Here is a 16891-nt window from a genome sequence, read left to right as displayed (position 1 = left end):
GTCTGTCTTGAAAAGGCTTCGTTATTTGCGTAATGACAGGTTTTTATATGCGTATTTTATTTTCAAATCGCAATTTCATATGAGATTGACGTAAACACTGAGTTCTTTAAATATTGAATGACGATTTACGAAGTCGTAGCAAATTGAAGAGTATTCTTCAAATAGGTGTAAAAGCAACACGAAACAAAAGGTGGTTCACAGGTTAAAAGCAAGAAATAACATTTAAGTCGGACACAAAGGCTTCGCTTCCCTGAAAACATTGTTCTTCTCCAATATAGGTCAACAATATCAAACGATGTCCTGAAGCCAGGCCTTTGAACGCTTGTCGTTTGTCAAGCGAACTGTTTTGTCAGAGCGTCAACCAACCCGAGGCTGTGACTTTGACAAGGCGGCGCACGTGAACTAACTGTCCCCCCTACAAGTTGGGAGCCAATTAAAAACGAGCGAAGTATTCACGTCGTTTGCTTTGGACGAGGAAACTGTCAGTTTTGCCTTTTGGCATAAACTGACGATTAATTTCTGCTAGTGTCTGTGGTAAATTGCATGTCGTATAACGTAAAATATATATCTTCTAATTGGATTACCTACGCCTGTATTCCCCTAAAGATAAAGGTGTACCCATACAGGCATAATGGATATGATTATCTTGGGAAAAATGTTTCTTTATCTTCTCAATGTCCATCAAACGTCGAGCTGGTAGCTTAATAATAAATAAAAAGCTTATATTGCAGAAATAATCTAAAAACTTGTATGAGCCGTTATCTTTACAAGCCAAAGATAAAGATAATGGGAATGTCCCTGTTATCTTTGCACCATTAGATCTAACAAGTTAATTAGGACGTTAACGACGGTGACCGCGCTTAAGGCTAGCCTTATTACAGGCACATATCAAATTCGCCCGTGACCTCCGAAACTTTGAAGGGAACACCAGTGTGTCTTGAAATTCTGTATCGTGTATCAGATGAGGTTAGAAATAAGCTCCTATTACAAAGGGTTTTCTGCACTAGATAGATAAGTTAATATTCACTTCAAGTTCTTCCTTACTTACCTATTTCATTTTATAGATAAGGAGCGTACACTTGATTAAATATGAGATAATCCTCCATTCACTCTAGAAAGATGTAAAAATATTTTAAATCTATAAAAGCTATCGAAGAACAATTACAACTAGGTATGTTTCGGTAAACACTGTTACCTACGAAACATTGATTTTGGAGGCAATAACAGGGTGCATTACTGAAGGTCGCGATTAGAATCAATATGCGTGCTTATAAACGGCGAACACTCATGCACCTGTCGTGATTCCCGCGCTGAGTACACATAGAGGAGGGACATACGTCAGGCGCAGGATGATGACGTCAGCTGTGACGTAGATCGAGAAATCAGTTCAGAACTGCACCGCTAGCTGATGACCTGAATGTCTGCGCCCAATGTTTCTCCAGAAATATTTGAGAAATTTTACAAAATTACCTCTTTCAAATCTCTCTATCGCTTTCAGGTTAGCTGGGAACCCAATTCTGGGTTAAATTCACCGTTGTACATTTTCGTATGTTATTTGATATTTCTGTTTCGTGTATTAAGTGTGCAATAAAGAATGAAGTAGAGTAATTATCTTCATTACGGCTAAAATATACATAAATCTCTATTTCTGTCGATAAGTGCACTTTAGAAAAACAAAATGCAAAAGAAAAAAGTGTAGAAAAAGAAATGAGTACTAACGTCATGACATTTCAGCAACGGTGAAGTAAATAGGCTGGTGGTTTGTTCAGCTCCTCAGTAATCGGATAACGGCCTGAGCTCTGTAATTGACTTACAGCGTTCTTACACCACTTAACGTTATTTAGCTAACCGCTCAATTGTTAACGGATCATCAACTTCCTTGCCGAGCAAACCCAAGTTAATTTAACTTAGCCTGAGTTAAGAATACATTTTAAAGACAAACTTTGTCTTTCTCGATTATTTTCTTAAAGTTTAGATGGCTTTAGTTTTCGTTTCAGACTTCAATAAATAATTAGTTTAGCTGTGTTTGTGGTAAGTTGATTAAAAGTTGGTGGATTTTATTTGTGTCGTTTGCGATTGTGCTAGAATTCACTAACTACAATTACAGTCTATCAGCACATATTAAAAATTGCGTTTTATATTAAATGTATCAAAGTCTTCTTTACGTAACTAGGTATAGGTAATATGTTAATATCGGTGTGGCATTTGTCAGTTCGGTAACTCGTGCTGGATCAATATGCCTCGGGGGAGGTCGGACTCTCGCGCCCGTCCTTACGGAACGAAGCCTTTATTTTTGGAAGAGCCGGATTTGAGCTCTCAAATGGTTTTATAATGTCATCATTTATTTAGCTGCTTTTGAACGACAGGTATCTTCAGTATTTTATAAACCAACATAAATAGAAGAAAATACTTTTGTACTTTATTATATGCCACTAAATTATGATATTTTTATGGGTATCAATGACCCGCTGTGTGCTGACGTGGTGCTGACTAATACCCATCATGTTCCTTCTTAAGCCCATTATGTATTTGCTGCGGGATTGTTTGTAGCTCTTTCTAACAATCCCGCAGCACCGGCAGGGCTAAATGTGACTTTGCAAAAATATGTATGAAACAATTTACCTAAAGCATGCAGAATTTATGAGTGTTTAATTTCTTAATAGTTGAGTTAATTGTAGGGACTCGAGTGACTCGTGAACAATTCAAGTAATGCTCCTAATGGCGTGCCGGGGGAAATAATTAGACGAATTTAAGACATAGCTTTCCAAATACAGGCTAAGAAAATTGCCTCTGGATATTTTTAAGAATAAAACCCGAACTTTTAAGTACATATTTAATCATTTTGGAAATATTTCAATGGTTATTTTGTTGTTACTTGTTTTCAAATAATTTTGTTATTGTTTCAAATGTAAAATGTAACCAAATAATATTTCAGAGACATGATTAAAATTCCGTTTGTAACAAAAGAGTAAAGTTTCACAGTTCAATTTTTGTCCATACTGTTTTTATTAATTACAATGTTTATATAAAGGGACTGTACATTCATTTATTCATAAAGTTGTTTGATTCGGATTTCTTTTTTATGAATGCCTTTGTTTCAACTAGCACTTATGTATGTATGTTTACTAATAAATTACATGAATATTGTATGAAGGACGACGAATATTTGTACCCTCACAATCAGTGCGTAGGTACAAGTGTTTAATTTCCGTAGGGGGTTAAAATTTTAATAATGACAAAACTGGTGGATTCGTTACCTTTCATAATTTTATTGTGTGGTCTCGAAAATGAAATTACGTTGAAAAGAGGCAAAATACACTCACGTGTCCATAATATACTCCCTCTATGTAGTATTGTGTTGCCTGGGGAACTGGGTTGAGGAGGTCAGATAGGGCAGTCGCTCCTTGTAAAACACTGCTACTCAGCTGAATCCAGTTAGACTGGAAGCCAACCCCAACATAGTTGGGAAAAGGCTCAGGAGATGATGTACTCTACTTATGTACTTTCTTATAAACCCCCCATATACATGTAGTATATTGAACCCCCCTGTTAAACGTAGTAAGGGGTTATCTATAAACGGACATGACAATGTACAGGAGCAACACTAGCGGTGATCATCGACATGGATCAAAAGACGTCGGTGATATTCTCGGCGTGCGTGGCGGTGTTCTACACGCTGTTCGGCGGCCTCTACTCCGTCGCCTACACCGATGTCATACAGCTGTTCTGTATCTTCATAGGTGAGTAGACCTCCAGTTGCTGTGTTAATAAATAATTATAACAGTAGCTAATAATAATTATAACGACCTCGTTGGCGCAATAGTCCGACGACCATTGCCGGGCTGACGAACTGATAATGCCAGGTTCGATCCCCGGTACGATCATCATTTGTGCGATGAGCATGTGTGTTGGCTGCGGTCTGGGTGTTTTTATATGTGTCTATCTATTTATAAATATGTATATAACTATATGCAGTTAATTAGCACCCATATTACAAGCTGATAAACAGCTTGCCGTGGGGCTAACCGACCGTGTGTAAAAGGTGTCCAGTGGGATATCAATAGTAGTTTAAAGAACCAGCAACGTCAAGATCCTTTCTTTCCTAGGTCTATGGATGTGCATTCCATTCGCGTGGGCTAACGAGCATGTGAAGCCGCTCAGCTCCATGGAGGTGGACTGGATAGGGCACGTAGATCCGGAGTACTACTGGTTCTATGTGGACTACGGCTTGCTGCTCGTGTTTGGAGGGATCCCGTGGCAGGTACGCACTGACTTATTCATTGGAGAAAATATCGTCGATTTTTTTTACTCTCAAAGTTCACAATAAGCTAAGGGGATCCTAAGTCCTCCATTTTTTATCACATATTCCTTCCCTATACCTAAATACCTTGCCCAGTAATCGATCTAACGCTTTAAGCTGGATACGTTATAGAGCTGTCCTAGCTATTAATTCCCACCATCAACCTTCCTTCATTAGCTATTGGGTCATTATAGAATGCTATTCCTATAACCAGGTATACTTCCAACGCGTGCTGAGCAGTAAGACTGCGGGGCGCGCGCAGATCCTGTCGTACGTAGCTGCCATCGGCTGCATCTTCATGGCCATCCCGCCCGTGCTCATCGGAGCTATCGCTAAGGGCACTGGTAAGTCACTCCTAAGATATAATAATGTATGTAGACACAGGATTTTACAAATATTGGAGCTAAATAACAGAATTTTCTGAACTTTCTAGCCTGTACGTCATTTTACTTGAATCTTCTGATACTTATAGCTGAACAACTTGAAGTTTTAACTGTTATAGTTTCTGCTCAGAAAATGACATAAGATAAAATCAAGCTAAATTATCTAAAAATAAATGATAAAATAAATGATAATTTAATATCATTTATTTTAAGTCCTAAAATCGTACCTACGTTATTCCTTCATAATTCGAAAATTCCTTGACCAAAAACTCATACCATTTTCTCATCCACAATGTAGCGTGGAACGAAACGGACTACCGCGGCGACCTGACACCTGAAGGCGAGTTGACCTCTGACCAGACGTCCATGATCCTCCCGCTGGTGCTGCAGCACCTCACGCCCGACTTCGTCTCGTTCTTCGGGCTGGGAGCCGTATCAGCTGCCGTCATGTCTTCGGCTGACTCCAGTGTGCTCAGTGCTAGCTCTATGTTTGCCAGGTCAGTTTTGCTGAAGATCTCTGATATTTTACGGAGTTCTGTTGATAGAACTCCGTAAATTAAATCCGTGATTAGTAAATACATCAGCATGTCTACCGCTGACTGCCTATCCCAATCATGAGGAATCCTCTATTATTCCTGATTCCTCCATGACTACTGTGCTACGAAGAACTCCACCAGCTCCTCCCCCACAGGAACGTGTACAAGCTGATCTTCCGCGCGAACGCGTCTGAGATGGAGATCATCTGGGTGATGCGCGTGTCCATCCTCATCGTGGGCGCGCTCGCCACGCTCATGGCGCTCACTATACCCTCCATCTACGGACTCTGGTAAGTAATCCACTTTTACCCGACTGCCAAGAAAAGTTATTGTTTTGTATACAAAAAAAAATTGATTGCTTTTGTTAAAAAGCGAATAGGCTCCGGAACTACTGAACGGATTAAAATAATTATTTCTTTGTTGAGAAGCTACTTTATCCCCGATGAACATAGGCTATATTTTATCCGGGTACGGGAAGAAGTTTTCGCGGACGTGGGTGAAACCGTGTGGAATAGGTAGTATGATATAAATTAAACGGAGTAGCGTGGATCACTGACATCGCATGAATAGCAGTAACGCTTTAAACAGATTGCTATGATGCGTATGTAAGGCGACCAAATATGCGCTTGCCATGCTGAGTTATAGTATATCTAGTCACTTTCAGTTTTAGTTGTTGAGAGTGTTTTCAAATATTTTAATACGTTATAATTACAAAACATTTATTTTCATAACTTGCTCCCTATTATACATATCTTACGGCTCATTATAAAAGACACCTCTTTTCTAACCAAGTCCTCGATTTGCATCCCTCACGCAACCTGCCCTCTTCGCATGACCCTCTTGACATCGCCAAGTATTCGCCACTTGATCCTCCGGCAAACATCGCTTTATGTACCTTTTGTTATCGCAAGAGCATGCTCGCTCAAATATTCAAAGGCTTTCACTATTTTTGTGCGTCATAAATATTCTACAAGTTTAGAGGGTTCGGTAATGGTCCTTACTTTATTAAAGTTATGTTTTTTTGTAGACACGAATATGAAGTGTGGACTGCTCGTTAGGATAATAAGTAGGTACTGTAGTGGAGACTACATAACTTACAAATATTAGTGCCTAAATCAAGAACCAGGCAATGGTAGAATACATCGTTTTGTTACTAGCTAGAATCAATTTGTATTAATATTGGCATAAACTAAATCATTAACAAAATATACTATGACGCGGTTTTGGTATTTCCCCATGCGATGCCATCTACGTATCCACCCCTGTTTTAATTTGTTAGAAACCATGGCGGACTTCCACAACAAACTCACCAAAGTTTCTGAAAGATTAATGCAAGGGAGGAACAAGAAGCATTCATTTTAATTACGGAATAACTTCTGCCTTTGGCAGCCCGATTGCTATGGTGTTCACATATTAAACATAACTGATATAACTTAGTATCCTACTTAATATTATAATTGTGAAAGTTTGTGAGAATGTATGGATGTATGTTTGTTATTCTTTCACGCAAAAACGGCTGGACCGATTTGGTTTAAATTTGGAATGGCTACTTTTTATGAACACACCACATGAGCGAAGCCGCTGGCGGAAGCTAGTAAGAAATAATGGGTCATTATAAATGTGAAAGCTAGGACCTGCAGAGATGATTCATTGTTTACAAAATTTTCTGTTTTTAATACTTATGTAGGAAGAGATTGTAGATTTTTTTTTTAGTTACTTGAAGCGGTACTATGTATGGGGTACTTAACAGCTATGGAAGCATTTAGTGTCAATGTCTCAAGTGCCATAGCTGAGGGTACACAGAAAACATTTATTTGTCATTAGCAGTGTGTCGCAATCAATGATCGCTGCTCGCGCCCCACGGCCGCCGCCGCAATCATATGAGTGTACGCACTATATTGTACCTAGTTCATGAACTACGCATGTTCACTGGTTCGGCTTACTGCTCCAAAGCGTCTGTCTGTCTGTTCGTGATGAGCTCAACTCTAACTAATGAATGTTTTTTTTCGTGTTTTTTCACAAAGACTAGCTAGTAGCTACATACATAAGTACTTTATGTATTCCACCTATAGATGTGAGGGATCCATTGTATTTACAAGTTTATACCCTTGCGCGGTGATTTGCTAATAAAATGTTAACTTCTTCTTCTGATGGCTAATAGCTGTGCAGTTGACTAAATTAAGGTTGGACAAGATGTCAGTGTGATTCACTGCTTTTATCCTCACTCTACATACCTAGGTACACGCGATTAGTGTTGTAAGGACACAGACGGACGAACCAACAGTTCACAGTTACCATAGGACGATGGTGTTGCACACATCGATTACCATGATCAGGCCATTGCCACTCGCCGAGGAGCTAATGGCCGATACCGAAAATATATAATAATCGACCATTATACTAATAGGGTAATGCTTGCATGATGGTGTTATTATTTCTGCGCTGGGCAGTTGATGCAACGGACCTTCGAGATATATGCCTATTTGGTTCACACTTCTAAGTACACCAAAACCTATGAACCTACCTTATGTATCTACTGAACACTTGGTCACATCAGTGCAGTTTTGGCAGAAATCTAAAATCTATTTCGAAGTACAGTATTGTACAATGTAATGTAAGATAAACCTTTTCCATTTGCTACGACTAATAAATTATGCCTATGTCAGGACACATTTTCATACACTATAAGGTAATGTAAATATTAGGATTTCTAATCCACCTAATCCAATAAGTAAAACAATGCCCTCAAACTTCAAACACATTCTCAGTTCAAATAAGCGTTGTAGATTCCAATTAAATCTTTGTAGTGAGAAGACAAAGCAAAGACCAGGAATGTTCGCGATTTTCAGTCTACTGAGCGGTTACATCTGTGCGCGAGTGCTAATTGAAACTTAATCCGAACTACTACGAGCAAACACCCCCATTCAACCCCACCCCGCATGCAGGGGCGGCCGAGCCTATAAATATAATTCTGTCTGATACAGATCAAGAAAGTTTAGATTTAAATTATTTAGGCTCATTGTAACTTTAATATTGGTAAGGTAAAACAAAAGGGTTTCATAAATTGTATCGGAATCAATTTACTGATAACACACATGTAGTTGTTCGAAAATTACTAGCCCAATTTCAATAATGGACTTTTATTGTAACTCAAAGTTCTCCTAATTTGAATAGATTTCAATGACTGCTTTTAAAAAAGGTTACCGTATATGAATTTATGAAGAGAAACTAAAATACTGAATCAACGAAACAGATACCAGAGCAGCTCAACCACTATTCGAACTAAGCCTAGCAGCGCTATAAATAGGAAAATCGATAGTTTGAAAAAGATTTCCTCGGCTCGAATGCAGACGGAATATTCGTAATTGTATTCGCGCTCGGTACAGCCCTGTTCACCCCCACTTCGCCCCCACTTGCCCCTACACCCCTACAGGTATTTCCGGAGGGTACAAGGGGCACGGTCGATTGAGCTCTCTGCTCACACCTGCATCGAAATTGGATCCCGTAGTCTGCAGAGGCGCGGCGTAGGGGATTGAAAATTTAAACCCAACTAATTTTACTTCGCCTCGGGCGGAGAAAGAACTTGTTTGTTTTTCAAATAGCTTTATCGTCAAACTGTTGTTATGAATTTTATGTGCTAAAGGCTTAGCAGTTCTGAGCTGAGGGAAATGAAGTTTGCAGGCTTCGGTTTTGTAGCGAGAAATGAGATCGTATACAATGTTGACCTCAATATTGTTTTAGAACACTTAAGTTACGTTTGTCTGTCCAAGTCCCAATTAAGTAAATTTTTAATGAGCTTCAAATTGTTTTCATTTTTACTTTTAATCAATAATTCGTAACAGTAAGCCCTGTTTTATTTATGAGATTGCAAGTTAGTTTCATTCAATAATAAGGATTCAGGTTAATCGTTCGAATAAAGCAGAACATAAATGGAAATAAAAATCTCATTTACTTTTAATTTTACGCTAACCGGACTTTATTTCTAACCGCATTCAAAGACATAGAAAATTGCCGCAGTGATCGTGGCTTTATTTTCTTTCCCCTGTTTTGTGGATAAAGAACGGTTTTTACAAGGTCCCTGAGCCGCTTTACAGTATTGTGCTTTAGTAAACGAAGCCACAGTAAGGAAAAAGGAAATAACAAACCGCGAAGACGAATAACGACAATATTTTAAGTTGCACTGCTTCCATTTCAAAAAAACAATTATCCTGCCCAATTAAACAGATTACACAATACTGCACCAATTTATATTAGCGCACGATTTATATTGGAACACCTATTAGCTTTAATTTATATGCTGTGTTGGTCCCGAGCATCGATTCATCACTCGATGGTATCATAAACCCGCGACGCGCAATCTATGGGTCGTGATGATGCCAGGGCCGACGCTCTAATTACCCTCATGGGTGGTGTGCGTCGAAAGGAACGTAAAGTTGCTCAATGACCAATGGGCCTAACTTAAAACATTTAGGGCTTAGGTACAGCATTAAGTGAATATACGGAATGATTTGCGCACATTAAACTGTCGTCGATATTAATGTCATCGCGACGATGTGTCGGTTTTTGTTAATGACGCCATCTTACTCTTCGTTTAGGTAATTCTATGATGCAGCTTTTGATATTACACAGGTGACAAATATTGCTCAAGTGTGTCGTTTCGCTAATGTTGCCTTAGCTCATCTATATAGGTACCTACATCTACATACCTTCTGAAAGTTCTCGTTTATTCTTAATTTATGGAAGACTGCTTATTCAACGGCGTACTGCAAGTGAATAAATTATCTATATGTTACTTTCCCGCGATTGTTATTGTACCTAATTTACATTACTGCACACAAGTAATGTCAAATTACAATCTAATAAGCAAATCACAAAATGCATGTGGTTATAGAAATCCCAGAAATCCAGTCCAAGATGTCTTAAAAAGCCTTCATCAAAAAGCACCGTTTTAACACCCAAACATTCCCCAGGTCAATGTGTTCAGACCTGGTGTACGTGATCCTGTTCCCGCAACTGCTGATGGTGGTGCACTTCAAGAAGCACTGCAACACGTACGGCTCGCTGGCGGCGTACATCGTGGCGCTGCTGGTGCGCCTCTCCGGGGGGGAGAAACTCCTGGGCCTGCCGGCGTTGATACACTACCCGGGGTGGGACGCGGAGAATGAAGTCCAGCTGTTCCCCTTCAGGACCATGGCGATGACCATGTCGCTGTTCACGCTGGCGTTCATATCGTGGCTTTCCGTGTGAGTATATCTTGATTCCCTTTTTTTAAAATTTATTTATTTCTCAATTACAGGTTTATCGGTTGGTTATCGGTGTTGGGTTCAACCCCCAGTAAATCGGTATGGTTACTTTAAGTATTCATAAAAAAATGTCAAATCGGGCTTCATCGTCCAGTCATCCACGTAAATCAAGTTAGTTTAAAAGCTCTTATCCTATTAGATAAACGAATAAGTAATCTGAAAACTGTTCGAAATCTGTTAACCATTGTTCAATTTCCACACTCAGATACATCATGTTATTGACGTAATATCGTAAAAGCGATCGTTCGCGTTCGTTCAAATTGAGTGATTCAATTTGTTGTACCTCGAGTATTTTATGAAGTTGCCGACATATGTAATATTCTAACAGACACACACTTTATGGAATTATATTTTCCAAAACGAAGATGTTACTGCATTTGTGGCGTATTTCATAAAATGTTGTTGATGTTTCTTGTTGTTAACAGGTTACTTTCATATTATTGTGTACATAGTTTAAAACTTCAGTATTTTTTTACCATTACCTATGTACCTACTTCCCTAGTTTCGTAAACACAACACAGATTGTTTCAGCGGTTATCTTGGATGTAGCTTATATTTTATTGATACAGGTTATTCTCGTTCGAGATAAAACGAGAGAATAATGCCCGGCACGGATATAGCTTCCATCCCGTGTTTAATATTCTGGTCCGAAACGTTAGCTCAGTTCCAATTTCAACGGGAATGGACGGGATAAATCTGTATTGACATAACCGATATAAATACTTAAATATGCTCTTTTGAGATAATACTCCAGGTAAAAATTAACAAGTTTACTATAGAGGGTTCGTCAACTAAATTATTAACGAATAAAGACTTTATGTCCAGGAAAGCGTTGCCTCAAAATGTTTGAGAAGTTATCAAATATTCGTCGAAGTGGGTCAGAGCTTTTGAAGGGCATAAATTATTTACGTAGTTTGAACACTCTTGAAGTTGCTCTTTACTGTAGTGTATTTAAAATATTTTAGACATCCACGAAAAACCTCTTATTGGTGTTACGAAAATTCTTCCTTCGATTTCAATTCAATATTTTCTTTGTCTTTGAATCTGTCAATCTGAGTCAAAAAATAATCTGCTGTGTAAATTTTCCTTTTCTTATACTTTATTATCTATATTATTCATCATCTTTAAACTTGTCTTCCTCATGAAGTACCTCTTGAGCTAGCCGCGTCTGTCATCCGTCACATATTACATACGTCTTGTTGGGCCGTCATATGAGTGGCCCGTATTAAGGCCAGCTCAGGCCTTCTGAATTACGTATTCAGGGAATAAGAGGGTCGCAGTAATGAGGCCAATATTGTGGGATCTAGCATCTTAAAGTAACTTTAGACATCCGCCTGGTAATAATTAACTACAGTGCTTTTCATAATTAATTGGATATTTTGAGTAATGCAAAATAATCAATAGCTGGGTAATTTATGGTTCGGTTAAATTACAAGCATTGGTAAATTGTCTTTGGATAATAACATGTATATTCTATTTCGTGAAAGGATGATAGTCTTAGTCAGAAAAAGGGCTTTTATTTTAATGCTGTCTTTGTTAGTTTAGTTTCCCATAAAGTGAATTTGATTCATGCTTGAAGTGTGCTATAAAAACGAATTCGTATAATTCTTTAAATCACCGGCCACCCAAATAGCGGTGTCATTAAAGCTATTGGAATCTATTCATTCACAGATTATAATTACAATGAAAAGAATTACATAATCTGTGTCATAACAGTGGTGTTAAAACTTCAATGCAGAGGAATATTTCGAAATAATATAATTATCACTTTGGACAGTTATGTTATTTGAGTGTTCAGTTTGTTTGTTAGCTATTAGGGTTTCTAGGTTTATGGCTACTCGAATATTTACTGGTTTAGTCTTATGACGTTTAGTCATTCTTTCTGTTTTCCGGAAGGGGTAGAGACAAGCTTTATTAACTACTAGCTGTTCGTTGGCTCTCGTCAAGGGGCAACCACTACATGCATTCGGGTAAAAAGTAGCCTACTTTCTTTCTCAAGTACTAGGCTATAAACAGACAGCATAAATAAGGATTAACCTTACCCATGTTCGGTTTCGGTCCTATTAACTGAAATCGGTAGATATCATATAACAGTGCTTTCAAATCGAATCCATATCCATTCGACACAGGGAAGGTATATCACCAAATGTCCATTAGTAAATCATCGACAGTTCGGTACATCAGCTGGGAGTCGTGACATACAGACGGACGCTCACAATCATTTGTAATGACGGGAAAGTGATTGTGTATCACGACTTGTATGATGCTGCACCACATTACTGCATTGTCTACTTATTTGGAACACGTTTATCTCGATGATGTAATGATTTTTGGAATTATAGAAATTGGACTGGCTGCTTTACTACGATAAATGATTCATTAATTGAGTATGACATTTAAAGCCATTACGTAGTGTAAATAGCTTAATAATTGAATCTCATTTGTAAGTTTGTTCAATTAACGAATGAGAATATGATGAATTTAATGAAGGGGATTGCAATAAAACTTAAGAGTTTGAAATCTGTAATGTAATTTATAGATATTTATAATAGACGTTACTGTTGCACTGTACTCATTATTTATATTAATTTACAGCTTCCTCTGAACATAAATAGTTTTATTGCTTATTGGCTTGTCCTTACATTTCGTAAAGTTGATAGATTTCGTTTTCGAAGTTTAAGCGATATAAATTACTTGGCTTACAGATTGTGGGTTAGCGTTAAGTGACAACTTCAATACAATATTTTCGATATTACTAATCAGTGTGACCTCTCGTATTTCGGGATTAAAAAAACAAAGTAACTTGAAAAGTTATTCGGACATACAACCCTCGGGTCGTGGGGTCCGAATGCGCATACCCTATTTAAAGACCTGTCTAGGCGGCTGGTTGACGCTTCTCGTGACCAAAAGGCTGGCTATTACCTCGGACAAAGGATCAGCATGGCCATCCAACGAGGTAATGCTGCCAGCCTCTTGGGTACGCTCCCAGTTGACAGCGATGGGGATGAATTTTTTGACGCCTTTTAGATATAGTGTATATATTTTAGTTTTTTTATTGTTCTACTAGGATAGTTTTCTTTTTGTGTTGTAAATATCTATTGATCAAGTTCTTATCTTAATACCAATAAACACCCTTCGGACATAACATATATATATATATATATATATTTGTTACGTGTATATTACATTTATCTACAGACCAGCTCGCATTGATGTTTGATTGACTTTCAAACAATTAGGAAGCAATCTACCACAGAATGTATTACATTTCCTATCGAATAATGTCAATGCGCTATTCGTTGCGGACATCACACATCATTTCACGAGCTTTTGTCTGAGTAGAGTGGAGTATCAGGTGTTGTTTGTTGCAGGTTCCTGTTCAACGGCGGCTACCTGAGTCCGGAGTCGGACTACTTCAACTGTGTTGTGAACATCCCCGAGGATATACGTCGTGTTGACGAGCCCTCCGAGGCCGGCGAGCAGATGTCGGTGCTGGGCGGCGTGCCGGGGCGGCTGTACGGCGCCGCGTCCACGCTGGTGGGGCCGGACGAGAAGTGCGGCCGCATCAACCCGGCGCTGGAGCCGGATGACGACGACCTGGACGACCCCAACGACGGGCCCACGCCGCTGTTCGGCAGCTCCAGCGCGCCCCCCCCCGTGCAACCCTTCGGCAAGCAAACGGCTTTCTGAGACGATAAGTAAACTTTTAGTTCTTTGTCGGTCTTCAAGCCACGCTGCCACAGTGGGCTCGCGACATAGCGGGATTATATTTTCCGAAAATTTTACTATATTTCTTATTTTTTCATTTAAATAAATTCGGTAAGATCGTTACATCGAAGTGTGGAACAGTTAACTTCAGTATTTTTCCAAATAACGACTAGAATGTTATGCTCAAGACGATCGAAACGAAATACCTTCATCATCCGTATCTTCCTATATAAACAAACCATTTTGTAAATGTCACATATTTCATACGACAGTAGAAACGAACGATTTCTTTAACTCTTACTAATGACGACGTAAGCGCAAACTGATATATATTTAATGAATAAATATTATCGTGTAGTAATAAATGCATAAAAGCAATAGATGTATGTTTAATAGTCGATGTAAAAATGAATTAAGCTGTATTATTTTGTAGTGAAAAATATTATAAATAATATAACGAAGTGTTGCAACTCATACATATCAAAATGTGAATTATATTCGTTGTTAGAGAAAAATATATGTGTACTATAATAATTATATAATTTATATTGATGACGATTCCTTATTTAAGTCAATTAACGTAGAGAGAAGAGCACACACGTTCATGTGCTTATAGTGACACAGTGCAAATGTGTGCGTGTAGTAGCCAATGTTGACCAAACATTATATATCATCGTACGAGTGTAAACTATTATATGAGACATATCGCTTGAGAAGCATTACCATTACCTGATATATACACAAATTATACGGCTCGAACATAGTCTACGTAATCCAGATTATTTATATAAAAAAGTCCGCGCTAAATATATATTTGAATTGTTTTACTAAGAATTAATGCAATCTAGTGGGAGATGTGTTTATATAGTTTTATTTACTAGCGCGAAATATTTATGTAGTAAATATATACCTATATCATATAATTTAGAGCAGTTATGTGCGTGGAGTGAGGTAAACCCACGCTATGTTATATGTATACGTATGCATATGTCCAGATATAGACGAATACACTGTTGGGAACGGTTTAATGGCACGAAGTGTGAACAAGATGAGGACTGGCCTAATATCAGCTGAGTTACTATCGAAGCGCAACAAGTTATAGTCACAAAGTGGAAGTTTCTTCACATTATGCTGTATATTACTATACGTGTACTATGGTACTTAATAATAAAGAGCTTCGCGATGCAGCCGGTGTGGCCAGCATCGCTGATATTAAAAATCTTTTTGGAATTATAAATGTATTGGTGTTCACAATATATTATCGTGTTTGTTCCCCCCGGCCTCCCCGGAGCAACCCGATGTGCGTGTCTATGTCCATATTTGAAGCTTTTTGATGTACTGTTTCTAAATATATCAAGGTGTATCTTGCGGGTAGATAATATTGTCAATTTTGGCAACTTTTATCCTTTTGGAAAGAAACGTAACGTTTATAGAAGCAATAGAAATATATCGATACATATCACGTCTTTGACGACAAACTAATATAAGATAGAGTTGCTAAACTTGATACTTAACCAAGCTTTCGAATTGTTTTTTGATAATAAGGTTTACATATAAATCGTTTTAAAGTATAAAGTTGGATATATTTAGTGTATATGTTGCGAATATAAAGTATATGATGTGATATCCACCTGCCTAACCTTTGCTAAGACTACGGACTCGATACATATCATCTCTGTGACTTACAAGATATCTTAGTTTAGTGTGAACTGGTACATATCATTACTGTAAGTGTAGCATAGGTCGTTGTTGTTCTTCGGCGCCGCTGTCTCACTACGCAATATTATATATATCGATATATTAAGTCGTATATTGATTACTCCAAATATATTTGCATATTGAGATTCAGATGAATGTATTAGATTTGTTTAATTTTATATTGCATAAGAGTATATACATTTTATTATCGTATTAAGGCACTAAGTGCTATTCATGAAATATGACATATCAGATGCTTTATTGAAAGTATATAATTAGGTATATTAAAATTAAAAAATATCTATAAATTATTTCATATTTAATGAAAAGTTTACATTAATTATGTTGTAACCTTTACTGTAATATAATATTATCTGTAATATAAAGAAAGATATATTGTTTGTTGTTTACATTAGACAGTTGGTCAGACAGCGGCTCCCCACTGTTAGCTAGTAGATATACCTACTATTGACTTATTCCTAGTTCTTGTTGAATATTTTGAAAAAGAAAAATGTGTAAAAAAATGTGTAACGTTGTGAATTCCGCGGTCGCTTCAGCGACATCAAAATAAAACATATAGTATGTTGACGTGGTTCTTTTGTTTTTGTCAACCCTATTGTTCCATTTTTAGCTGAGACCAAGGCTCGCAGGTAAGAAAGTACGTGTTCGTAATCTGTTCACTTTCAGTACGAACAACTAACATACAAATCACATACACGATTATAGTTGCGACTCGCTAGTGGCAGTGTTGTTTCCAAGAATTATTCGATTTCGTGGACTCATTACCTTGATTTCGTAGGTATTTAGGTATTGATTTATCGATTCAATGTTTACTGGTGGTTCACTGCCACATTCACAATTCAAACTAAATTGTTGAACAAAAACACGACATGGAAATCGAAGTTTGTTTCAACTGTTCTAAGCTATAAGAGTTTCATTGCGAAAATTCTTTTCCTACACTCT

General features: G+C 37.8%; 1 protein-coding gene across 1 annotated transcript in view; it reads left to right on the top strand.

Moving 5' to 3' along the window:
• The window catches only part of LOC124634394 (high-affinity choline transporter 1), a 33166-nt gene extending 16650 nt beyond the window's left edge, over positions 1–16516 (top strand). The window contains exons 5-11 of the mRNA XM_047169963.1: positions 3597–3740; positions 4107–4261; positions 4515–4644; positions 4982–5180; positions 5375–5509; positions 10190–10462; positions 13894–16516. Of these exons, the coding sequence (XP_047025919.1) occupies positions 3597–3740; positions 4107–4261; positions 4515–4644; positions 4982–5180; positions 5375–5509; positions 10190–10462; positions 13894–14212 (1355 nt within the window). The 3' untranslated portion in view covers positions 14213–16516. The remainder of the gene's footprint in view (positions 1–3596; positions 3741–4106; positions 4262–4514; positions 4645–4981; positions 5181–5374; positions 5510–10189; positions 10463–13893) is intronic.
• Positions 16517–16891: the final 375 nt, after the last annotated feature.

This window comes from Helicoverpa zea, chromosome 11 (assembly GCF_022581195.2).
Source record: "Helicoverpa zea isolate HzStark_Cry1AcR chromosome 11, ilHelZeax1.1, whole genome shotgun sequence".
Taxonomy (NCBI): domain Eukaryota; kingdom Metazoa; phylum Arthropoda; class Insecta; order Lepidoptera; family Noctuidae; genus Helicoverpa; species Helicoverpa zea.
Note: the sequence above shows the minus strand (reverse complement) of the source record. Positions and strands in the feature narration are given on the sequence as shown.